The sequence below is a fragment of the Schistocerca piceifrons genome, chromosome 4, assembly GCF_021461385.2.
Source record: "Schistocerca piceifrons isolate TAMUIC-IGC-003096 chromosome 4, iqSchPice1.1, whole genome shotgun sequence".
Classification (NCBI taxonomy): domain Eukaryota; kingdom Metazoa; phylum Arthropoda; class Insecta; order Orthoptera; family Acrididae; genus Schistocerca; species Schistocerca piceifrons.
Window position 1 is genome coordinate 38,159,216 of NC_060141.1, and position 25,934 is coordinate 38,185,149.

The following is a 25,934-nucleotide window of genomic DNA, read 5'->3' on the forward strand; positions in this document are numbered from 1 at the left end:
AAGTTATGGCAGACCCTTCTGTCTACTGTAAATCGTTATCATAATGATTATATTGTTATTGCAATTTTAAATATCAATTGATAATTTAATTTTAGTCAGCAATCAAAAGGAAACATGCATTGTGCCATTACTTTGAAGATTGTTACTTATCTAGAATTGCATGTTTGATGTGTTAAGTGTAACAATATTCTGAGAAGGAAAGTTGCTACTCATCATATAGCGGAGATGTGGAGTCACAGATAGGCACAACAAAAAGATTTTCACATTTAAAGTTTTCAGCCAATGGCCTTTGTCAACAATACACACACATACGTACACACAAACACACTCACACAAACGCTACTCACACACAGGACTGCAGTCTCAGGCAACTGAAACCATTGGCTGAAAGCTTTAAGTGTGAAAATCTTTTTGTTGTGCCTATCTGCGACTCAGCATCTCTGCCATATGGTGAGTAGCAACTTTCCTTCTCAGAATATAGATGTTGTTAAGTGTGATTCATGTAACGTCATTATCTCTGAGACAATCTTCAGCTTATTGTAGTGACTCATGTCTGACAGAACAGACATCTGGCTAAATAAAAGCCTTATTTTTATTACATTTGTTCCAGCAGATGCTTACAATCACTTCAGTGAAAAGATAGAATGAAGCACAGTTATAAAATGATCATTCTCAAATGGGTTTTCAGGCAATGCAAAAACTCGACCAGCTGGAACAGCAGCTGAAGATGAATGAACTGCCTGTCACTTCTCCTCAGCTGGCAAAAATGCATGCTGCAGCTGTACAGACTATAGAAGATGTAACAGATGGGCCTCTAAAAGAAGGTTACGCCCTTCTTGATGCAGCTGGTCACAGTATGCCTGGATCGGAGGTAGGTTCTATAACTTCATTTAAATTTACAAATTTCATCTAGAAAATGATAGGAAACTAAAAATATAAATTGTTACATGGCATCATCAGTCTATCTATATACTAATTTCATAAAGATCAAAATGTTTTGTTGGTCTACTTGTCAGCTACTGGTTCTTTGCTCTCCTCCATATGTTAGCATTATAAATAACAATTAGCAGATAATTCTCAAAAAATATAGAAGTATAAAAACAGAAACTTTGACAAAAGATGAAAGTTTAAACACTGTAAATAAAAATAACAAAAGCTCTGCTTGTTTAAAAAAGGGCTACAGAGAGACCTTTCCAGCTGCTGGATCGGTAAAGATAGTAGCTTCAATGACATTACTTCCATATATATGAGGATGGTATCTGTTCTTTCGGACATGCCCGAAAGAACTTTCAGACATGTCTGAAAGAACAGATACTACCAGTGACCATGCAGCTCGTTAGAATGAAATTACAATGAAATGAATACCGCTAGTTGCATACAGGCGTTGATATAAGTCAACGAGGGCACACATTTTCAACTGTCGCCATTGACTTATATCAACACCTGTATGCAGCTAGGGGTATTCATTTCATTGTAATGACGTTACTTCTTATAGTTTTAATCTGTGAATGGATGGGACTGCAAAGTTTTGGATGATTCAGATTCCTTAGTAGTGTTCGTGTCATAAGTTCAAAAGCCATAAATATAACTTCCCTCTTTCCACTTAAAATTGTCTGTGAAGAAGAAAACAAACAGCACACTGTTGTGTATACAATTTTTGGTTAAAATTATAAATAAGGAGAAAGTGATGTAAATGGATGGATAAAAACTCTACCTACCAAGCAGCAGCAGGGGAACACACACACAAAAGAATTTAACTTTCACAAGCTTTCGGAGCCAGTCGCTCCCTCTTCTGGTGGAAGGATTAAAGGGGAAGGAAGAGGGATGAAGGAAAAGGACTGGATCAGTTTACGGAAAGGAGTACAGTTCGGGAAAGTCACCCAGAACACCAGGTCAGTGGAGATTTACTAGATGGGATGAGAAGCTAAGGAATAGGAAACAAGGAAAGAAATAGTTCATCCATCCTGTCCCTAAAAGTTGATACTGTCAGACTTACTCTTGATTTCTAATCTCAAAAAATGGCTTGAAAAACAGACAGATTTGTTGAATAAAGAGATTATCTATGTGGTAAACAAGTACTATGCAGAGTTATAATAAAAGTCTGTTCTACTGAAATCTAAAAACTAAAAAGTTCAATTGAGGTTACTTATTTACCAAGAGTTAGTAAAGTACACTGAAAAATAATGCCTTTACATGTCAACTGGAGCCACCATAATCATTCTGACCAGTCATGTTTCATCCAGTGAAGCAAAATATACAAACAGTATTTAATTATTCAGTTCAAATGCTGACCAAATAAATATGTGAATAAAAATACATTTAAAAAGCTTTGGGATTAAATGTTTAAACTGGAACAGGCAGGAACTGGATCAGCTTAACCCTTGATCATACTGTGCAGTTTCAAACAAATTGCAGGTGCTAAGGTACACAGTGGATGAGGCTCAACAAGTCAAGTGTGAAATTTGAAGACATCTAGATGGATAATGAATTAAGGTGACACCAGCGTATGGATAAATTAATCAGAAAGCTCAGTTTTGCCTGCTTTGCACTTAGACATTTGTCTCACTGAGTTGACCTGCAGATGGGTCTAACTAGCGAACATTGCATACTTTCACTCGACACTATCCTGTGGCATAACTCAACAAAACTGTCTTCCTTTCAAGCCATTTTTTGAGGTTAGGAAGCAAGAGTAAGTCTGATACAATAAACCTCAAGGAATAGGACAGATGAACTATTTCAAAGCCAAGCCATCACAACCCTCTCAGTAGTTGATGTGTGAGTAGTTGAATTCTCCTGGTGTCATAGAACTGTGTTACTAACTAGCCTTAGTCATTTGTACTTCAGCTTGCCACCAAAATAGCCTAGTAACATTGTGTAATAACAGTCGGTCATTGATTTCACCTTTCACAGATAGTCAAACATGATAAGATCTCATGTGTCCCCAAAAACGCTTGCTATCACTCTCTTCATCAACAAATCAGTTCCCTTAGTGTACTTTCACATTCACCAAACCATTGCCTGGACTGAAGATTGAACAAAACTGTTACAGGAGTCACATTTACAAACAGTCAGGCTAATAACAAAATTTTCCATTATCTCCTTCAAATTTATTAGACTTGTTAATCCTCTTTTATACCTATTTTTGCTTGTGGTTATGATGGAGATTATTTTATAATACAATATATAATACTAGTAATGTTCTTTTCACTTTGTTCCAGGGAATTAAAAGAGCAGTGGAAGAACTGGAAAATCGAAAAATTTCTCTTAATGGATTGTGCATAGCTCACAAAGAAGAACATCTTAGAGTGTCTCTAGCTATGCAAACGTACAAAGAAAAAGAAGAGGAGGTGAGGACCATTTCAATATTTGTTAGTACTTGTTTCTAAGCCTTTAACTTCAGTTTAAAATGGTCAATCATCTGGAGGAAAAAATTGGAACTTGCAGTTGCTTCTTCAAGGAAGCAAGAGGTATAGTTGGGAAAGGTTGAAAAGGAACTGCAGGTCACTCATGTCCCAGGAACCAGCCTATTATGAGGAGGACAAGCGTAGGCAAACTTTGATTTCCACTATTGCATTTCTACACAGTCCAACAGGAACATTGACGTGATGTGCACGTGGCTGCGTGTTTGCCGACTGGATGCAGCTTCACAGGCCTGGGCAGATTGCACCAGAAGTCGCAGTATCCCACTGTGGACTCTGTAGAGGAAGACAACTCTCAGCGGTAGTGCCGGCCCTTTCAGACAGAGGCAGACAGCGACAGTGTGCCCGCAGAGGCCAGTGTGGCTGAGTAGCTGCCCAGCCCCGATCTTGAACGTGATAGTTGGCTGGCAGCATATGGAATTAGGCGCAGGGGTGGCCCACTGGCTGGAAGGTGCCAAGTCTGTAATGTCGCACTCATAGCTAGCAGGAGGCCTGCTGTTAGTGGAGGGCAAGTCTTGTGGGGCAGCTTGTAGATTCATATTGACTCGTAGACTGGCTTGGACCTCTCCTCAAAGCTTGCGACTGCCAGACTGCATGCGTCTGCATCTCCCTAAATATGGACGGTATTTATATAGGCTTGGTGCATATTTGTTTTGCCAAGGCATCGATTTCCATCATGTGCCCTCAACAGAGCTTGTGGTTCAGGCTTCAAGTAATTGGTCACCATGCTGCAGGTTCTCTGTCTTTTTGCTTTGTCATTGTTATTATGCCGTTGGCCCCTCAGCAGGGCCGACGCCTAATGTCGTGATGGCAGTGGATAGCCCCTGAAGTATCTGTGTCTGGACGGCTCCAGTCTGACCCACCTCTGTGGCCTCTTTGCATTAGCTGTGGAAGTGTCTTTATTTTATTCAGTCGCACCAAAAAAATAGTGGTGATGCTACACACTTCCTGTCTCCTATACATTCAGCCTCCAAATCTCATCTCAACGTAATTCTGTGAAGACTAGACATACATCCTATAAATTGATAACTCTGTACAGTACATTTCAGATTTTCTTTTACAACAATCACCTTAAACCACAAGGTTTGTTGGCTGTGTACTTAATCTAAATAGTACTCTCGTCTCCTGTGCTTCTTCCTTTATGCCTCTGTCATTAGTCACTTTCTTTCCCTCACCTCATCTTTTGTCCTTTTCCTTCCTTCCCTGTCAATAGTTTATCATTTTATGGATGCTGTAGTTCTCTGTTTTAATGTGGGATTTTATTGGTTTTAGTTGATCTCAGGTCAGAGGGACTGATGACCGCATAGTTTGGTCCCTTCTCCAACCAACCAACCAACCAGTACTCCTGTGATTAGCTCACAGACTTCTCTCATTTTCACAAATGACCATTAACTCCATTAAATGACCAATTATAAACTAGCAAGTGTTATTACCAGATTCTTTACTCTCACCTCATCCCTTAATCACTGCTTAACAATAAATAGATTCACATAATAAATTCATTATGCCTATCAAAACAGCACTTACACGAAATTTCACTTAACTATTCCTTATTGCGCACGGGTAATCTGATCAAACTCATGTAACTGTAAGTTCGCTGAAGTTTCCTTATTTTTCATCCAAAAACATTAATTAATTGACCCCACCATCAACAAATTGAAAAATAATAATGGAAAACTCGTTTCCTCTTAACAAATTACATTAATGTATCATCTTTTCGCAGCAAATGGTTGTATTCAATTTATCTCTTATGTTCGGAATTTCTTGCTATAAGTTCAGTGGCTTCTTTGCTCACTACTTTGGAACTTTGTCCATGCAACAAAAGTTTTCTTTATGTTTTCCCAGGAAACATCCCCTAAAATTATGCTCACACTTAAACCACATATGTTACTACCACACACACACAATAGGTTGCCAGCTAGTTCCACAGATTTCATTTGCTGTAATGCTAATCATTGCAGTGTTATGTTTCCTTGCGGCTTGCAGTACTACATCACATGAATTGGGCCTTAGTGATTTTGCATTCGGTTCAATTGGTTTTTCCATAATGGCAGATGAACTGTGCAACAGTTCCTCACTTGTGACGGTTTTGATCAGCTGGACTAATGTTCCCCCAAGCCACCTCACATCACCAAACAACAGTTTTGGCATGATGCCCCTTCTTACCTTCAGTATGTAGTACACTGCAAGTGTCATTACTTTTGCAAACCTCCTGATTGTCAGGCACACCCTCCTGAAAGATTTTCACTTTGTCAACCCCACCAGTAGTTTTACAAGCAGTTTTCCTGTTTTTTCTCCTACCTCCTTCCTGCTTCTGAGCAAATGGTGTCACCATAGATGGTGACAAATCTGCATCCTTTCTAAATAAATATTCCTTTTTCACTTCATTACCTGTAACATCTGCAACATAATTAAAATCACCAGTCGCTTCGTCTGCATCCTCCACAGTGTCTTAAAAAAATTATAATCTGCAGTTCCTCTATGTATGACACAAAAATCGTTGGGTACACGCTAAACATTTATAAAGCTTTTGTTTTATAAAAATGATTGAAAAAGTGTATAAAATTGGGAGTATTGCATACAAATCTAATGACAGTGGAATAATTAGAGAGGGTGATAAAATGATTAACCAAGTATAATAAGATGACAAATTGCACCCAAAATTATATGCATAGAAAAAATAGTGATAAACAGAGAAAAATGGGAAAATGAAATTAACTGAGTATTCTGTCTGGGTTCTTAATATTCTTTGAATTCATTCCACTCATTTCTGCACCTATAACATATTCTTATCACAAATGCAGTGGAAGTGATTCAAATATATACCATCTATTAATATTACCTGTTGGTTGATTATGACATAGAGAATAGTTTGATCAGCAGCAACTTTTGCTACACATTCTAAAAAATCCTATAAAAATGGGAAAGATAAAATTAAAAATTGTCAGAAAATATGATGGATAAAAGAGTTAATTTAATTGAGTAATGAATAGCGTGTACAGTAGCAGGGAAAAACCACGTCCAAAACAAAGAGTGATCTTATCTTGCTAGATGAACATAAATGTGAATTGTTTATCATAGTTTCAAAGTGGTGCTGTACTAATGGTCTTCTTGGCCTCATGTGAGTATTCATCAGTGAGATTTGCTTCTCTTTTAACTGAAATGAAATTTTACCAAACGAAAGCGATGGCAGGTTGATAGACACACAGACAAACACAAACATACACACAAAATTCAAGCTTTCGCAACCAACAGTTGCTTCATCAGGAAAGAGGGAAGGAGAGGGAAAGACGAAAGGATGTGGGTTTTAAGGGAGAGGGTAAGGAGTCATTCCAATCCCGGGAGCGGAAAGACTTACCTTAGGGGGGAAAAAGGACAGGTATATACAAGCAGTCTGCTTGTGTCTGTGTATGTGCGGATGGATATGTGTGTGTGCGCGCGAGTGTATACCTGTCCTTTTTTCCCCCTAAGGTAAGTCTTTCCACTCCCGGGATTGGAATGACTCCTTACCCTCTCCCTTAAAACCCACATCCTTTCGTCTTTCCCTCTCCTTCCCTCTTTCAAGCAGTCTGCTCGTGTTTGTGTATGTGCGGACGGATATATGTGTGTGTGTGTGTGTGTGTGTGTGTGTGTGTGTGTGTGTGTGTGTGTGTGTGTGTGTGTGTGTGTCCGAGTGTACACCTGTCCTTTTTTCCCCCTAAGGTAAGTCTTTCCGCTCCCGGGATTGGAATGACTCCTTACCCTCTCCCTTAAAACCCACATCCTTTCGTCTTTCCCTCTCCTTCCCTCTTTCCTGATGAAGCAACTGTTGGTTGCGAAAGCTTGAATTTTGTGTGTATGTTTGTGTGTCTATCAACCTGCCAGCGCTTTTGTTTGGTAAGTCACATCATCTTTGTTTTTAGATATATTTTTTCCCACGTGGAATGTTTCCCTCTATTATATTCATATCATTGAAATGAAATTTTTATATACATAATTTTTAAAGAAATTTGCTTACATTCACAGATTTTCTCCTGGATTGTGCAAATTGCTGAAGCATTCCTGCAAGGTCACCAGGACATGGGCAGCGTTCTGGCAATGGCACAAGACTTCCTCCAGTTGCATCAGCAGCTATTGGGGGATGTACAGGTCAGCAGTTTTATCTTTTAAGTAACTAAGCTGTGAAAATAAATGTAATCAGCTGCCATGATTTTTAGTTTTCAGTGAAAATAAAAATATTTATAACATATTGTTTTATTTTAGCTGACATATTTAGCTAAAGATTTTGACACAGCAGAACATTTGCAGTATATAGATTTATGATATACAAGCAAAACATAATAGTTTCTAGTCAGCCTATCATGATGAATTCAAGTGGCTGTGCATCTAAGACACAGATATCTGGATATGATATTTGAAAATATTAAGGTACAAAAGACATGAATACATATTTGCGAAATTAACTTATCTAATCTCTGTATGTTCTTTGCAACAGGAGAAAGGTAATGAAATCAACAATCTGCTGCTAACACTCCCACCTATTCTGGAGGTTGCAACAGATGAAGAACGTGCCAAGATTGATGAAAAAGTGGAAGCATTACATAATCTGTGGCTGAATCTGAAGAATGTTGTTGAAGCACGTATATATCTAGCACAGATATATGTCAAGTTCCATACAGTTGCTGTTGATCTTGCTAATGAATTTGATGCTCTTGATGATGAACTCAAGAAAAGTTCAGAAAAAATATCAGATGAAACAATCAGAAATGTAGAACAAAAGTGGCTCTACATTCAGCAGTTATATACACAACTCCAAAGTATAGGCAATAGTGTGAAGGATGAATGTTCAAAGGTGAGTAAAGTTTCCTGTTCCAAGTATTTAGTTTAAATACTGATTTATAATAATTGAATTTACTAGCATCATGTTAAATCAGCATATTACACCTGCTTACCTAAGGCAGGGTCCAATAGATGTACTCCTCATCCACTAATCACAAAAGATTGAAGTATTTTGACAATAATAGCCAGTAATTTAAATCAGGAAGTATAGAGTAAGATAACTGGCCAATTTTCTAAGAAGTGTGTTCTCTAATTTTCAGTGTGACACATATTGTTTGCTAATACCCACAATGGCCCACAAAAACAAGCCCTGATAAAGAATGATGATATACCTTTAATTTTAGTGTTATAATATTTCGCAAATACAGGGTGTTTCAGCAGAGTGGTTACAAATTTTCAGGAGAGGTAGAGTACAACTAGGCAGTGGAAATTCACATAGTGGTGCATGTTCAGAAATGCTTTCCTGGAATGGTAGCGATGAAAAAAAAAAAACACAAGAAAGGAAGGACATGAACAGAATGAGGAAAGATGTTTATTATGCTTGGTACAGCAGAAACCAAGAAATAATAAGGAAAGCAGACAACAATTGTCATCAGAGGAGGTGTTCGACATTACAGTCCCGGACCATGATGCAGACCTTACATCTGCAGCACAGTGGCCAGCGAGATCAGCAGACCTCACTTGCCTTGACCAGTTCCTCTGACTACAGGATACAGTTGTACTAATCCCCAATTAACAGTGCTGAGAAACTTGTTACACACATTGTGGCAGCTGCTGGGGAATTCTGGGACATGCCAGGTATTTCCACAGATGTGAGGCCTGCACCAGTGTCCTTCTTTGATGACAGTAGTTGTCTGTTTTTGTTCTTATTTATTGGTTTCTGCTGTACTGAGCATAATAAACATTTTCTAACACTGTTTGTATCCTTCATTTTTACTGAGTGAGGTGACGCAGTGGCTAGCACACTGGACTCGCATTCGGGAGGACGATGGTTCAATCCCGAGTCCTTCCATCCTGATTTAGGTTTTCTGTGCTTTTCCTAAATTGCTCAAGGCAAATGCTGGGATAGTTCCTTTGAAAGGGGACGGCCGACTTCCTTCCCCGTCCTTCCCTAATCCGTTGAGACCGATGACCTCGCTGTCTGGTCTCCTCCCCCAAACAACCCAACCCAACCTTGATTTTTTATATGTTGTTTCATCACTGCTGTGCCAGGAAAACGTTTTCAACCATGAATTGCTATATGATTTTCCATCATCTAGGTGTATTCTGTCTCTCCTGAAATTTTCTATCCACTTGCTGAAGCACCCTGTATATCACAGAAAATATCCATGTTAGTAAACTTCGGTATCTTCTCTACACCATACGAAGTTACAAATCTTCTGCAGCTTGTCAGCAGCAAACTTCTGGTCCCTAGTTGCATTTTCCATTATTCAGACAGTCTGGGCAGTATGGTGAATGTTTAGAGAGACCAAATTTCAGATTAGATATTTTATTCATTGTGTGTGCATCAAATGGTATACATGGTTATAATAGAGGGAAACATTCCACGTAGGAAATATATATCTAAAAACAAAGATGATGTGACTTACCAAATGAAAGTGCTGGCAGGTCGACAGACACACAAACAAACACAAACATACACACAAAATTCAAGCTTTCGCAACAAACTGTTGCCTCATCAGGAAAGAGGGAAGGAGAGGGAAAGACGAAAGGATGTGGGTTTTAAGGGAGAGGGTAAGGAGTCACTCCAATCCCGGGAGCGGAAAGACTTACCTTAGGGGGAAAAAAGGACGGGTATACACTCGCACACACACACACACACATATCCATCCACACATATACAGACACAAGCAGACCAGTCTGCTTGTGTCTGTATATGTGTGGATGGATATGTGTGTGTGTGCGAGTGTATACCCGTCCTTTTTTCCCCCTAAGGTAAGTCTTTCCGCTCCCGGGATTGGAGTGACTCCTTACCCTCTCCCTTAAAACCCACATCCTTTCGTCTTTCCCTCTCCTTCCCTCTTTCCTGATGAGGCAACAGTTTGTTGCGAAAGCTTGAATTTTGTGTGTATGTTTGTGTTTGTTTGTGTGTCTGTCGACCTGCCAGCACTTTCATTTGGTAAGTCACATCATCTTTGTTTTTAGATATATATTTCAAACAGTATACATTGTGATGAAGCTGCAGTACTTCTTGTGAGAAAGCTTCCTAACATGTTGGTCACATTGAAAGGGCTCAACAATGTTAACAACTCACTGTAATTATTAGTGACAGTATGGCCTTTTCTTGAAATTGTGTCAAACTACTCCTGACATCCCAAGATATCAGCAGTAGTACCTTACAAATGTTTGATTGTGAGTTAAATGAGTGCTTCCACTCTACTGCTTATCCTGTGCTTACTTCTTTGTAGTAATGCACCTAGGACATGTTACATTTTAACCAAGAAAAGAATTTTTGTTGCATGGATATTGTCTCCAATTGCTCATGAAACATTGTGTAGTGTGCATCTAGTGAATGTAGCACAGTCTCGTTGAAATGCTTCATTTACACACTCTCCTGAAGGCAAGCTTATCATGAATGATTTAGTGTATGGATTTGGGTAAATTATTAAATTCCATTGCAGTTTCATTTATGATGACATGCCCATTAGCATGAATACTTGTCTCTGTGTCATAGTTCGCATGTCTACTGGTCTTCCATTCACCGGTTTGTTACTGACACTGTGTCATCTATTTTTAACCTTTCCGCCCTATCATACACTCGCCCTTTAATTAAACCAGCGTATCTATGACAAAACTTCTTTCCTCTGTAGATTTCAGATGGTTGCATTCCTTTTGACAACAAAAAAACTAACCACAGTTCTTTGTTCTTGTATGTTCTATGTTGTGTCATCAACAGTGATGACATATTAGACAGACTGCACAGGTGCATAAATCCCAGTTAGCACACCACATTGTTGGTATATTGTTAAGGAAACATTTTTGCTCATGTAACACAACATTTCATTGTGCATAAATCTTGTTGAAAGTTAATAATAGAATTCCTCTAATGTAATAACTCATGTTCATACACAATCGTTGTTTCCAACTCTCTGCCAATTGTGTCCAGTGATCTATTTATTTAGTTGTGCCAACTGCATACAAGTGCATGGTATAATAAATTAGTAGTTCGACTTAGTTACAAACTATGAATGTGTTATTATTCCATAACAAGTTTTTGAATATAATTACAAATGATATGGGAAGGATGGATTGCTACACACTACATAGAGGTGGCATGGAGCCACAGACAGGCACAATGAAAAGGATTATTAAAATATTAAGCTTTTGTAGAAACTCCTCTTTCGGAAAGAGAAAACATGCTCACATTAATACAAGCACAACTCACACACACACACATGGCCACTGTGTCTGGGTGCTGGGGCTCCAAGGTGGTATATAAAAATCTATCCTTTCAGTGTCATTGTTATTCCATCCTAGATTTTCCATTGTTTTGTGATACAAAGGAAACATTCCGTTCCATAATGTTTATCATATGTTATGGAGGACATGTAACTAAACTGTAGAATTGTAAAGTGTGTTTGTTGTATCCATCAAGAATACTAATTTGTAACAGTACTAACAGTTTTCTGAGGTGATGGATTTTAAGTTGTTCATTGCCTTATTTCATTATTTGACATTTTTCCATGGTTCTTATAGTATATAAAATTGTAACAGTTGTATGGAGTATGAAAGACGAGAAATTATAAGAAATTAATATGCAGAGTTAAAGTATGTGGTTTTTGGACCAAAAGGAATACTACATGTAATGCAGAGTGATAAACTGGGATCCAAAATAGCATTTTCCTAAATGATACTGATATCCATACTTTACCTATATGCTTACCAAAGGTTGAGTTTTTGCAGTGGAGGATTGGCTCAGTTTCAGTATCTTCTTCGGTTACAGATTGGAGACCCGTATCTAGACACAAAACGTGCAGCACTATGTGTGGACACATTGCTGGAGCACTTTGGCGGCCGTCAGCTGACACTGACGCAGAGCTGGCAGACGTGGCAGAGCAGTGTGACAGTAGAACGTGAGACACAGATTCTGTGGGAGAGGAGTGTTGTTGACTGTTCAAAGGTAAGTTATGGGTACTGAAAATTGGAAGTGATAGAACTTTTTTTATCCTGAGTACAGCCATTTTATTAGCAGCAGAGCAGATTCAGTTTTTAATGTTTATTTTCCTCTGATTTCACTAATATGGTGGCACACAAAATTCTAGTGTCCTTCATAAAAGTTTTGATGTGCATTATTCCTCTCTTAATTTATTTAACCAACTAGAAAGCTATTGTTAAATGTTAATATGATATTACAATTACAAATTTGCATGAAGCATTTATTTATTAACTCTGCTGTTAATGACCATACACTACTAGGCATATAATTCCAGAAGTTAAACAATTTTGTGCAGGAAGTTTCTTATTAATAAAAGTTTACATAAAATAATTTGGTGATGTGTGCACCTGGGTAACAATGTATGTTGGTATGAAAAGTACACTCATAGTTATGTTCTGCACAATGAACTGATTGCAGTTTTAAAGAAAACTAAGTTATGCACAATTGTTAGATTTTTCTACTTTAAATCTTTATTCTATAGTATATTATTTGACTACATATAAACAGATTTAATGTTTTTATTGTTATTTTTACAGACTTATGATTGGGCATCCAAACTAGATGGCCACTTATACCCTGTCATGACAAGTGAAAGCTCATCATCAAAAGTGATAGTACGAGAATTAGAAGACAAACTGCAAACAGTGCTGCCTGAACTAAAAAAAGCACAAACTGAAATTGAACTAAGGGTGAAGACAGCTGAAAATCTTGTCTTAAAAGGTACTGAGGTTATACAATCCATTAGTACTAATTTTTATGCTTTATCTATACAGTAAGATACTCCCAAAATCATACGGACTTAAGTGAGTGCTTCACTAAAATTATACTGCAAATTATGATCATTATTTTAATGATAATTTTTATGACTAAATCTGTCTAGATTGTTTAACATATTTCATTATGTATAATGGCATTTAGGTTACTGCCATCATCAGATCAGAACAGTATAGTACAGAAGGTAACTGAAAGAAATTTGCAACCAGACAAACAAAAGACAATAATTAAACTGTAGTCACCATGATTTGTGATGATTTCCTGGACATTTCAAAAGGCAGGATGTAGTTCTTAATTGGGTGTGAGATCTCCATGAATGGCAATACATGCTCTGCAATGTTCTCCCATGCTGGCTACAAGATTAGTAAGGACTTCTTGTGAAAGGGCATCCCATTCATCCACCAGTGTGCTTGACAGGTGTTGGATGGTCATTGATGGGTGTGGATGTGCTCACAAACTTCTTTCCAACACCCCACACGTGCTCGATGGGATTTGAGTCAGGCAAATGGGCAGGTCAGTCCATTCACCAAATATCCTGTCATTCCAAGAGCTCCTCCACCTGCTCAGTTCGATGGGCTCACACATTATCATCTGTAAAAATTAACTTAGTGCTGGATGCACACTTGAAAAGATGCACATGGGGAAGAAGTAGTTTCACAATAACATTAACTGGGGAGTGTTCTGTGTTCAAAGATTTTGAGTGTAGTACACCCATACCACATTATGCCTCCCAACACCAAAACATCTGGACGACCAAAAGGATCATATTCAACACATTCCTGGGTGCATTGCATGTTCACACTTCTTGCCATATGAGGTAACATAATACACCAGGAACAATGTTCAATATGATCCTTTTGTTGGGCCAGATGTTTGGTGTGGGAAGGTGCATGGGCATATTGACCTCCAAATCTTTGAACACAGTACACACACACACTGGTCAATGTTATTGTGGCACTGTATATCTCCCCCTTGTTCATCTGTCAGGATTGCATTTGGCTCTGACTTCCTTTTTATGGATGACAGTACATGACCTCATCTAACTGCGCAGGTGGAGGAGTTAATGGAGTGAGAGAATATTCTATGAAAGGACTAGGGTGACCATTCCTGTGACATAAAACCCATCAAGCACTTGTCGGATTTGTAGGGAAAACATATAAGTGCATCAATGGCCATCCAGCAGTTGTCAACCACATTGGTGGAGGAATGGGATGCCCTATCACAAGAAGTCCTTACCAACCTTGTAACGAAGATATGAATATGTTGCAGAGCATGCATAGCCGTTTGTGGTGATCTCACATCCTATCAAGAACTGTGTCCTGCCTTTTGTAATGTCCAGGGAGTCATCACAAATCGTGGCGACTAACCTATTTTATTAAGCAGGTAGCTGTTATCATTATGTAGTTATTTTACTTTGTTATTGTTGCATGTACACATCATAATGTGAAGTATGGGTGACCGAGAGGACCAAAAATGCTAGGCAATCAAAACCAAATGCTGTGGATGATCGTAACAAAAATTATGGGAAAGAAGAATAAAAGTAAAGTTTGTGCAGAACAAAAGAAAACAACACTAGAAAACAGGAGGGAAAACAATAGAATATGGATGAGTGAACCATGAATTTACTTTCAAAACCTTTTCTTAAGAATTTACAATATTTACTAGCGTTTCATCAAGAAAATTAACACATTTAATCACACTATGTGAGCGTGGAAGTAGTTGTCAATGGGTAACTGATGACACAAAATAATTTTTTTTTCAATAAATGGAAATTTTATTCCTAAAAGACCCCCCCCCCCCTTTTTTTTTCAACAGATATCAAGTTACAATTTATTCAGAGACAGAAATAACTTTTTTTTTTTAGTATGAGCTTTCGGGCTGAGAACCTTGCTGCTCCCTTTTAACACGGCCATAGTCACGACTGATCACAACAACCTCTGAAAGACTACACTGGTGCAAATCTGCAACACACCAGATTACTTTAAACTAAAAATTTTAACAACTCACACAAACACGTAAAGGATGCACCCTGTAAGAGAGATGGAAATGGTACAAAACACTCACATTAAAAATTATGTGCCACCGAAAGTGCAACTTGTTTTTAAAAGTATGGTGGAAGGGTGGCAACTTTATATACTAAAAAGACCATTTAAATAAAATCCATGAAATGCAGTTTTACATAAAATGTACCAACATGCTCTACATTACACATATACCCCCTCGCAAGATGATAGGCAAGATAAAAAGATATTTCAGGAATTCGGCCTTTACACCTTAAGCAATAAACTCGTTAGCACCGAATCCGACAAACATGACAGAGGCAGCTATTAATGTATGGGAGATTGACAGGGGGATTACTGAACAACCCGAACCGCAGATTGCTGTAACCTGCCCCAACTCCAAAAGGGAAAACGTACCACCCAATTCATAAATAACCACCTTCCTGCAGGTGGGCAAACGGAGAAGAACGGTGGGACGACCCAAAAACAAAGCAGCTGGTGACCTCACCAAGAAAACAAGTAGAATTTAACAAGTAAATGAAACAACATATCTCCAATCACTTAACTTCTAATAAACTGCGATTTCTGGCGAAGACCTGGCGCAGCACCACCAGAAACGGAAGGCGACTGCTGTACACTACGCACTGCGGTGCGCTCTTCAAAACAGCAAATTTTACCACGGCTCAAAGAGTAAAACTGTAACACAGGAATGTGTGGGTTACACAGTAACGTAGTTTGAGGTGAAATGGAATAGTAGTGGACAATACTGGAACCTGTGGTAGCACATTGGTCCTTGATGACGCACATCAAACTATTGTATGACCCTGATGTCAATGAGATGCTCAACTCTTAATTTCTCCCTGTTCTAAGCCTGTGGTAAAGATTAAAACTTCAACAGAAGAGTTTCAAAGCTGGTTATTGCAAGAAGAATTAAATGCTGTAGTTACACACCTATTTCCAGAACTACCACCAGTTCTTCAAATATCATGTCCATCTTTCTCTGTTAATCTATATTTTACATTCCCAGAGTATAACTTTTCCATATTCCCTCAATCAAATTTTCAACCGTAGGCACACCAAAATACACAGTCCAGTCTTATTAATGTTTGATGTCAGCGTGAAATAACCACTCACAAACATCAGGTGGCAGCACTGGTTGTGGAGGGTATAAAATCGTGTTGAGGGGGACACGGAATACAGTGCAGGATAATTCCACGTCAAATCACCCAGGTCATGTCACTCACCATCTCAGATTTTCATGAAACTTTGTGTATTTGCTTATACCTATAACACAAGTACTTCCGGAAATTCTTTTCGGTCTAGCACTAAAACTCTTTTTACTCTAAATTGACAATATAGCAATGTTCTGATGCTTGGCCTCTGCAAGAATGCCCATGCAAAGTGGTACTTATCTACTGAAATTCTCTTAACCCAAGTGTGTATCAAGTTTTTGATTTGGAATTTTTTGAGAAGTTAAGAGAGGCATATAGTTAACAAGAATGCATTTATTTTAGCAGTAAAGTTACAAAGAAAATTACAAGAAAAAATGGTTAATGTATGTCACTTTCCAGTTTCCGGAAAAATTACAAGGACGCTGATAAACACTTGTATCACATTTCTCCAACTTGCTGGGAAGCTAGTTTTGGTCTTAAAAAATTCCTAACGTTGTAAGCTTTCTAATAACATAAAAATATTAATGGGTTTTCTTTGAATGGACACACAAATAAATCAGAAATAAAAGAGTTTTTTATTGTGATGAAAAAGGAATCATTCCAGGTAAGTCCAACCAGTTCTGACAGCTACTGCCTCAGATGCAGGGGTCTCAAATTAGCTAGTTAAATATCAGTTATGAAGCATAAAATGTGATTCATGTGCAAGGATCACCTATCAGCACTCAGTGGATGTCCAGTGTTGGCATGCAAATTCCAGCCTTCATCGCCAATGAACAGCAGTCATTACGAGTACATGAACCTGATTCCTGCTACAAAGATTCATATGCAGCAACTCTTGCTGATCGGTAGTTGCGGAGACTCTGTTGATAGCCCCTTGCCTTACCTGGATTGTCAGTCGCTCAACAGTTGCACTTCTGTTCACATGTACATATCTTTACAGATGTCATTCATCTCTGACATCTACAGCCCATGAAGCATCACAATTGCCTTGATGCTGGTTTTGGATAGTGCCATTTTGCCATGCTGAGTAATCTTTAACCACAGTGGCACACAAACAGTTTACAAACTTAGACATTTTGGAAGTGCTTCTTGGTGTGGCCTGAAAGTCAGATGAAACTTTGTATATTAGCTTTTAACTATAACATAAGAATTTCTGGATTTTCTTTATCTCAAACCAGAATTTTTTTTGTATTGAATAAACTATATAGTTACAAAGAAAATTATAAAAAAATATTAATGTTGGTCACTTTCAGATTTCTAGAAAAATTAGAAGAATATTTAAAAACACTTATTTGGCATTCGCCCAACCTGCTGGGAATCTAGTTTTGGTCTGAAATAATTCTCCAGATTGTAGACTTTCTAAGAAGATAAAAATATTAATGTTTTTTTTCTGGGAATGGGCACACAAATAAACTGGAAATCTAAAAACTTTATTATGATGAAAAACTGGTCACTCCTAGTAAGTTCATACGGGCCTGACATCCACTGCGTCAGATTTTCAGAATTGTTTTTCTCTTGTTACTGTTGCCATGGTAACAACTAGTGTAAAATTTCTTTCATGTATTTAATGTATTTATGTATTGTCTCTGACACCTTGTGGTGTACAGTATACAAAGTTATAGGACATTGTTTACAATAACTGTGTGGCGATCGTTTCATTTTTTATAAGACATAATACAAACAGTATTAATGTTAAAATTTTCAAGTGCCTAAGCTTATATGTATGAGGGCATAAGAAACTGCTAAAAAGCTAAACAAACATAGGGGACAGTTAATATGTATGATTGAATTAAAAACTGGCGTAAAGTTAAATACACATAGGAGACAGTTTACATTTTTATGGGGATGTGTAAAACACGAAGTACTGGTGACAGTAATATAAACCATGCATGATGGGAACTAAGAAATAACTAGAAGTACAAATCACTGGCTTCATGTGAAGTCACTGCTAAATTCACATTAAAATTAGAGCACACAATATTTTTTTTTTCTTTTCGAAATTTAATAATTAATTGCAGATTCTAGATTTTGTAGAAAGTGAGCCACGTTTCTATCTGGTGATCTATAGCTGCAAACAATGACTGTTTGCTGTTGTTTCAGTTCAGTATACAGTATACAATGTTCAAAGTGTTTTTTTCTACATTCAGATGATACATTTTGTTGATTTCACTGTATTGAATGCCGTATCTTTCATGTATTAGGCAGCCACCACCCCTTTCACTGGATCTGCAGTAGCTAGCACCCATGACATACCTCGGAAAATTAAAAAAATGAGAGCTCGTCAGCTTTTATCCAGTGTTCAGTGAGGCGTGTAATGTCTACAGTCAGAAGGACAGACAGTCAATAAATTACAAATTTTAGGAATTTATTCCGTATAGATTGGATGTTTTGATAAAAAAGATATGGAAGGTTTCTTTAGTTTCATAAGGCTTTCACACTTACTCATAAAAAACATTTCCACACTCTGAAGGCCAGCTTAACTTTATTGGTTCTGTATTACTTCAGTCTACACACACACACACACACAAACACACACACACACACACACACACACTCACGGCCAATTTGGAAGGTCATAATGGCATGCCACACCAATGAATATCACATTAGTATGTGAGAATTCGCTGAGACATAACTTCAAAACATGTACATTGTTACTTTCATTTTTGTATATACCATTAGATCCACCAGCAAGTATCGCAGCATCACAATTGGAGAGACACTGTACATCTGAAGAATCAGCCAGATTTTGTAACTGATCTAGACATGCATCGGGTCTGAAAAATCCTGTAGCTTTTGTGTTTACTTTGTTTAACAATCTACTTGCAGTTCCTCAGCCATGACTATCGCCACTACAATTATTTTTCTCTGTTCAGAATCTAGAGAAGCCTTGATATTTTTCAGTGTCAAGTTTTCATCTGTCTGAGAATTGTTGTTCATTTTCTATGGAAGTAGGATTGTTTTCTTGACAAACATAATTTAATATAGTGTTTCTGGTTGTAAAGTTTGTAACAGTACTGCATTTTTGACAATAGTCACAACTTGCTTTTGAGGAATACCATTTTCCAGGTCTGAATATCGATCACAAAGAACTGCACACTTGATTTTTGGAGCATCAATTTCTTTTTGCATCACACTGCTTATTTCATTTTTGTTTTTAACATTTAAGAATTTGCTTTCACAGCTTTCACACTTCACAAGTCCACGAAAAGTCCTCTGTAACAAGTTTTAAGTTTATTTTACTGCAATTTTTGTGAAACTAGTACTTGCAACTGTTACAGTGGTTTCTTTTCTAACTTTCTTGTTACATATTTTACAATGATAAATACTTTTTACTTCACTATTAGTAGCCGTATTTAAAACTTCTTCTACAAGTGGTGCCATCTTTATCTGAACTTCATTTAGTTCTTGAAGGAAAATATTGTAAAGTTTTCAAAAAGCTTCCCATTTGGATTCCATTACTGTAGGGGATGGTGGAGGAGGAAACAGGACTTTGCTAATTTTCAACAAAGCATCGTATTTTCCCAGATACCAGGAAAAGTGTATCTTTCTAGGAAAAATGTTTAATAACTTAATGCAAGTTTTTTTAATTGAAACTCAAATAAGATGTGATTTTTTTTTTTTAAAAAAAAAAAAAAAGGTTTTAGAGACATTATATGTTAAAGTATTTGGAACATTGTTCACAAGGTCTTTTAATGCATGTTATGTAGACTCCTAAGCTTTAGTACATATCTCATGTTTTGTTAAAATAATAAAAGTGCAGAGCTAAAAGTTATGATTTAAACTGATATATTTTCATTACTAATATTTACTTTATTTGGGGTATCAAATGAGCATATTTAAATGACAAGTATTCGAGACAGACAAATGTTCAAATTTAAACGTGTTCAGCAGTGAAGATTCTTGGAGTCATAAAGTGAAAGATTTAATAGCATCTCTTTTTTGAACCTACTGCAAGAAATTAGATTCTGTTAACTTCATACTGTTTTCATTAAAGTTATACATTCTTCATAATGTGCTTGATTCAGGTACACAAACAGAACATAAAATGTTTTCCATAGGCACAAAACAAGAGTCTTCCTTCTCAGGCCAAAAGAAAGACACTGACAGTCCAGATAGGTGGAGAAAAAGTAGATCAGCACCCCCTTCTTTGTCACACACATTCCTGATGAGAGAAAATCAAGGAAGGCTTTGCAGAACAAATTACTTTTCTAATTTTTAATGAGTCACAGGAAAGTGTTTTGTTATTGTGAAAATTCCTGGTACCATGCATTGTGTGTATCATCAAAAATCTCTTCTCGGGTTTCTTCCTTGGGAAACTACATTGATTTTCTCTAAGAAATGGAAAAAGCATTCATCAATAGCAGTCTCGCAGAAATTGAAAACATCAAATGCAGTTGTTACTTGTACATCATCCTCTAGCTGAAGCTTAGCTTTTTCTCAGTACATGTTTTTCAGTTTCTCCCAGTCCATCACACATAGATTTACTGTGGCTAGTAGCAAAAAAGGAGTATTCAGTGTCAATGGAAAAATCATTTTTGTGTTCACACAAGTTTTTAAAGCTTTTTCTATTTTTATATTGAGCAGCTCATCCATCAGTGAAATAATTCAGTTTCTTGACTCATGGGTAGTGTTTGGCCAAACACTTAACCATTTAATTCTGAACAGCATTTACAAATCCTATGTCATGATCAATATCATCAATTGTAAAGCAGTAGTTTGCTATTATCAATTTATTTGCCTCATTTATCACATAAACACGGACAGGGTGGTTCTACGGCTGCTTCTTGTCCAGTGGTAACTCTGGATTTCATTTTGAATTATAAAACTGTAGTTTTCAGCAAAGTCTATTACCAGAATTGCTTTTTCTGATGTTAGATTTTCTTTCAAATTTTTCAGGGCCATTGCCTGACACTTCAGATATGAATGACTGTGGCAAAGTGCCTATAATTTTGTTCCAACAAATCAGTGTATTCAGCAACAGTTGCATATTCTTTACCACTTCAGTCTGATGGTTTGTTAATCCACTGGCTGAGCTCAATATCATCATTAGCATCTTTGTAAGCCAATTTTTCTTTCAAAACTTCTAACTGTGGGGCGGCGAATAACTTTGTAAAAAAAATCTAATTGCTGCATAAATGCTTGCATGTTGAATCAGTTTCTGGCTTTTAGAATGTTGTTAATGCTGTCTTTCGCCGTTCTCAACACTGGCTCTCTATTTACTTTTTAGCACCCAGAAAGTGATTTAACAAAACGTGAAGCCTGTAATAAGAGTTCCTAGTGCCCACTTCATCTGAGAATACCATTATACCTGCAGCTTATAGCTCTGAGGAATTAGGAGATTGTCTGGGATTTCTAATCAAAAACGATTTTCCAAAATAGTTGAGTATATTCTGAAAGTCACTGATAAAAAACACAAGTATCCCTACAACCTAACTAACAGAGCAGTTCAGAGTCTAATGCGCTGATGCAACTATAAATGTCCGAATTAAATGTTAAAAAAGAATGCTCATCATAATTTGATGAAAATATTTCATCAAACGCCACGCTAAATAATTGGTAGAATGTCTGTCCCGCGACGGCACGTGAAAATACGACAATACGCAAACTGAAGCTAGATAATGAAAATCATCCCAGAATTAACACTTCACTTGAAATGTTTTCATGGTTCCGCGTATCTCTAGTAACTTAATACGGCACCCGAGGCTGTTTGTAGCAGTGACACTGATGCGACGCGACTCCCGACACAGATGGCGTGTCATTCAGCGTCTGGAGAGAACTGGGGCCTTTCTTCCTCGCGCAGCGTTCTTATATATAAAGCCGCGGTGCGGACGGCTAAGGGAACGCCTGATCTTTTCGGCTCTCCCGACTAGCCGCTGGGCTAGTAACGCACCACTTCAAGTTACATAATAATTTATAGCTTCTTTTGCTGATGGCCGAAGAAGCTCTTAATTTAAACGTGCATTCAGCACGCAGGTAAGTATTGATAATAAAATTTTGACATGGCTAAGTTAAATATTCTGGGCGAGAGAATTAATTAAATTACACTGTACGCAGTAGATGAGCTCTGAACTGGCCCTTTTGAGATCCGCTATCGCTATAATTTTATAGGTATTCAAAAGAAACTTTACACATCTTCATAGTCATAGCAGACCTCCAACCTATTTAAATCTAAACATCCTAGCCTTATTTATTATCCTACTTAATCTATCTTGCTTCCTTCAGTTTTGAGACGAAAACCACAAAATCATGAATTTCCACTAAAATCTTAATTTGTGAAATCCAAAGTACTGTTTTTATTAAATCATTATGAAAGATGAATCTAAATATGAATTTTGAAGTCTCTAGCTCTTTTCTGTTGCGCCAATGATTTTTTCAGAAAAACGTCCAAATTTCGAAAATGGCTGAAGTTATCGAACTGATATTTAACACACATTAATTTAGTATTATTCCTGACATGCTAGAAAAGTTTTAGGTCATTTGCTTGATTTTTAAGGTATTGCGCAACATTTATGACGTCAGAGCTAGTTACAGAGTTACAGCAGACTGGCTGGCACACAATGGAAACTGATGTGAATTTACTACAGCGTGAGTAGGCTGCTTCCCTACATCACCCTCTACTTAAATTTTTTGTTTATGAATGTTAATGAATGAAAAAAAAATTTAATTAAAAAAAGGGAAGCAAGAGTACAGTTTAACTCCCTATGAAAATCAAAATTGAAATATAAGCCTGTAGAAACCTTAAAGAAAACTGATTACCTACATTAATTTATTAAATTGTAGGCATGTTCACTGCCTTTTAACCAATGTCATTACTCAAAATTTTAAGCAAAGTCAATGAAATATTTTGGCATACATATTGCCTTAGACAAACAAACACATATAAATTGAAAAATTATAAAAATCTTAGATCCATTAAATACATTAAATACATTTTTACATACACAAATTCAAAGAAAATAACATGATACATAAACAGATGATTATCTCTTAGCAGTCTTTTCTAAACCTGAAAGAAAAGTTTCACAAATAATTTTTACACACGTGGTTGTAGCCGCTTTGGCTGGCGTCCTACACTTCCATTCACAAGGGTAGAGGAGGGGAAATTGCTATGGTGTGCGTCCTTCTCGATCACTCTAAATTACATGGGGGAAAGGGGAGGGGTCACTGTGAGTTGTGTCCAAGTCACTCCACGCTTTCACGCAGCTACCGGGCTGCCATTATCTGGTTTGTCCTGTAGAACAAACAAAAAGAGTGCCTCAGACTCTGTTCACTTAATATCTAAGGGTGGGTCACAATGAAATGGGGATATATACATTTTATCCTTCAGTATGTTGCTGGAACAAAGTTAACAGAGCTTTTTCAGTATTACTCTCGCGGTTACTTAACTGTCATAAAATCGTTCAACAACTGGCTCAAAACGCCGTTAGTCACTTACAAGAGAAAATTTTGTGCTCAAGGCATATAATCATAAATCCTATTTAATCTGAATTTATTAGTTCTGGGCCGGAACACTGAACCAATGCTCGGTACATTCCTGACAGATCTGCATTTTATTTACTTAACTGACTCATCTTTGATTACCTTATTCTTAGAGATAGTATGAGTATATTTGATTAGTGGTTGTTTTCTCAGCTTCTTTGTACATGTGAGTAACTTTTGGTAATAGTACAGTTCTGAGTGTTCAAAACACACTACGTTTAGTTGACTACAAAATCCACTTATTGGTCCTCTGCTGTTGTCAGTCCCACATCTGCAATTAGGTACTTACTTACTTTGAAGTGTATTTATGCTGAGCTAAAATAATGTTTCACATCTGTCAGTATGTTATTTATTTATTTTGCTAGTGTATGTACTTATTTAACACTCACTCTATTAATATTTAAAGCATAGGATAGCTCATTTATTTCATATTCATAGTGTACTGCAGCTGATTAGTTTGCTCACGTGGCAATCCATTTCCATTCGATCGGACGCTGAAACCTCAGGTAGTCTCCCTCAGACCTACCACTAAAGTGCATCAAGTAATTATGGACGAGCGTAATGCTAAATTCCTTGAACCTATAGGACACCATGAGCTGCTCTGTCTCATTTAACATAAGGGTACCTATGGTCGCATTCACGCCTCCAACTCATAACCTCAATACGTGTAGGTGTATCCTGTCACACACTACACTAAATTAATGGCCAGCTCCAACCTTATAAATACTTCAGGGACGTGTCCTTCACGTCTCAACCACAAACACTACTCAATTCTATTACACTGCCTTTCCTTGCTACACCAGGTGAGTTTAATCTTACAACTTATCTGCATATTTTTCCTAACACTAAGCAATCTCTTTTACTGTTTCTTAGTTAGCTCTAATGCATACACTAGGTTTCACTACCACTTCAGATCCTACTTGTACATGAATTCATACATCTTTTTAAATTACTGTTGGTGGACCATTTCCAATAAAACAACACTTTGTACTTACTATATTACCAGGGTATTATACATAATTGTTACTCAAATACATTTGTATCTTAATTACGTCATACTTCTCTATTGTTTGTCACTATTAGGTTTGTCACATTAGGTATTTTTCTTCACTAATCGTTAGATAGAATGGTTACATAACTCAAGGCTTGATAGTCATAACGGAAAATTTTCATGTCTGGAAAGAAGAGGTCGAAATTTTTTGAGGACAGGAAAGAGGAAGAATGAGTGAGACCTGAAAAGGAAAGAAGATCTCACACAGCTGGGACTGCACAGCTGCCACACTGTGTAGAGGTTACAGAACAACCTCCTCCCTACAGCATTCATTGGTTTATTATTGGTTTGATAACCATACCGGAAAATTTAATGTATGAAAGAAGAGGTCGAAATTTTTGATGACTTGAAAGATGAAGAATGAGTGAGACCTGAAAGGGAAAGAAGATCTCACACAGCTGGGACTGCACAGCTGCCACACTGTGTAGAGGTTACAGAACAACCTCCTCCCTACAGCATTCATTCATACCCTTTGACCACGCCACGTCGATCTGAAAATACTTTATGATGCCTTTTTAGAACCTGTCTCAGTTCTTCCTTCTGATTGGCGGAAATTTTATCGATTTCCAGCAATTTAGCTTCTATTTTGTCCAAAATAATTGCTTCTTCTTCTTCTGTGTTTAGCTTACTTGTACTAAGATTAACACCATCGTCCCAATATCTCCTGTTTTTCAGAACTCGTATAGGCAGCTCCCAAGTTTCATGATCAGTTACTACATGTTTATCACTAAAAGGTACTATAATTACTCCAGTTATTGCCAAGACCATTTTTAACTGGCTTTTTTCAAAGTCAACAACACCCTGATATTTTGACAAGAAATCTATGCCAATTAAAACCTCAATACTGAGATTGTTTACAATTAAACATGGATGATCAATTAAATTACCATTAATGTTAAAGGGCAGTAAAGCTTCTTCCTTTACCGTTTTTGACACCTTGCCAGTAGCACCAATTATTTTTAGTCCTGATACCCTCATTACTGTAAGCTTGTCTTTACCAGGTAATGCATCAAAGAAGGACTGAGATATCGCACTCACCTCACTTCCACTGTCTAAGAGACA

The 25,934-nt window shown here is 37.3% G+C and overlaps 1 protein-coding gene across 2 annotated transcripts in view; it reads left to right on the forward strand.

Annotated features, from left to right (window-relative positions):
• Positions 1-25,934, forward strand: part of LOC124796341 (titin) — a 1,000,763-nt gene that overhangs the window by 697,566 nt on the left and 277,263 nt on the right. For both annotated transcript variants that reach the window (XM_047260475.1, XM_047260476.1), the window contains 6 exons: positions 689-871; positions 3,219-3,347; positions 7,425-7,547; positions 7,894-8,250; positions 12,181-12,357; positions 12,930-13,113. In XM_047260475.1, coding sequence (XP_047116431.1) covers positions 689-871; positions 3,219-3,347; positions 7,425-7,547; positions 7,894-8,250; positions 12,181-12,357; positions 12,930-13,113 — 1,153 coding nt within the window. The remainder of the gene's footprint in view (positions 1-688; positions 872-3,218; positions 3,348-7,424; positions 7,548-7,893; positions 8,251-12,180; positions 12,358-12,929; positions 13,114-25,934) is intronic.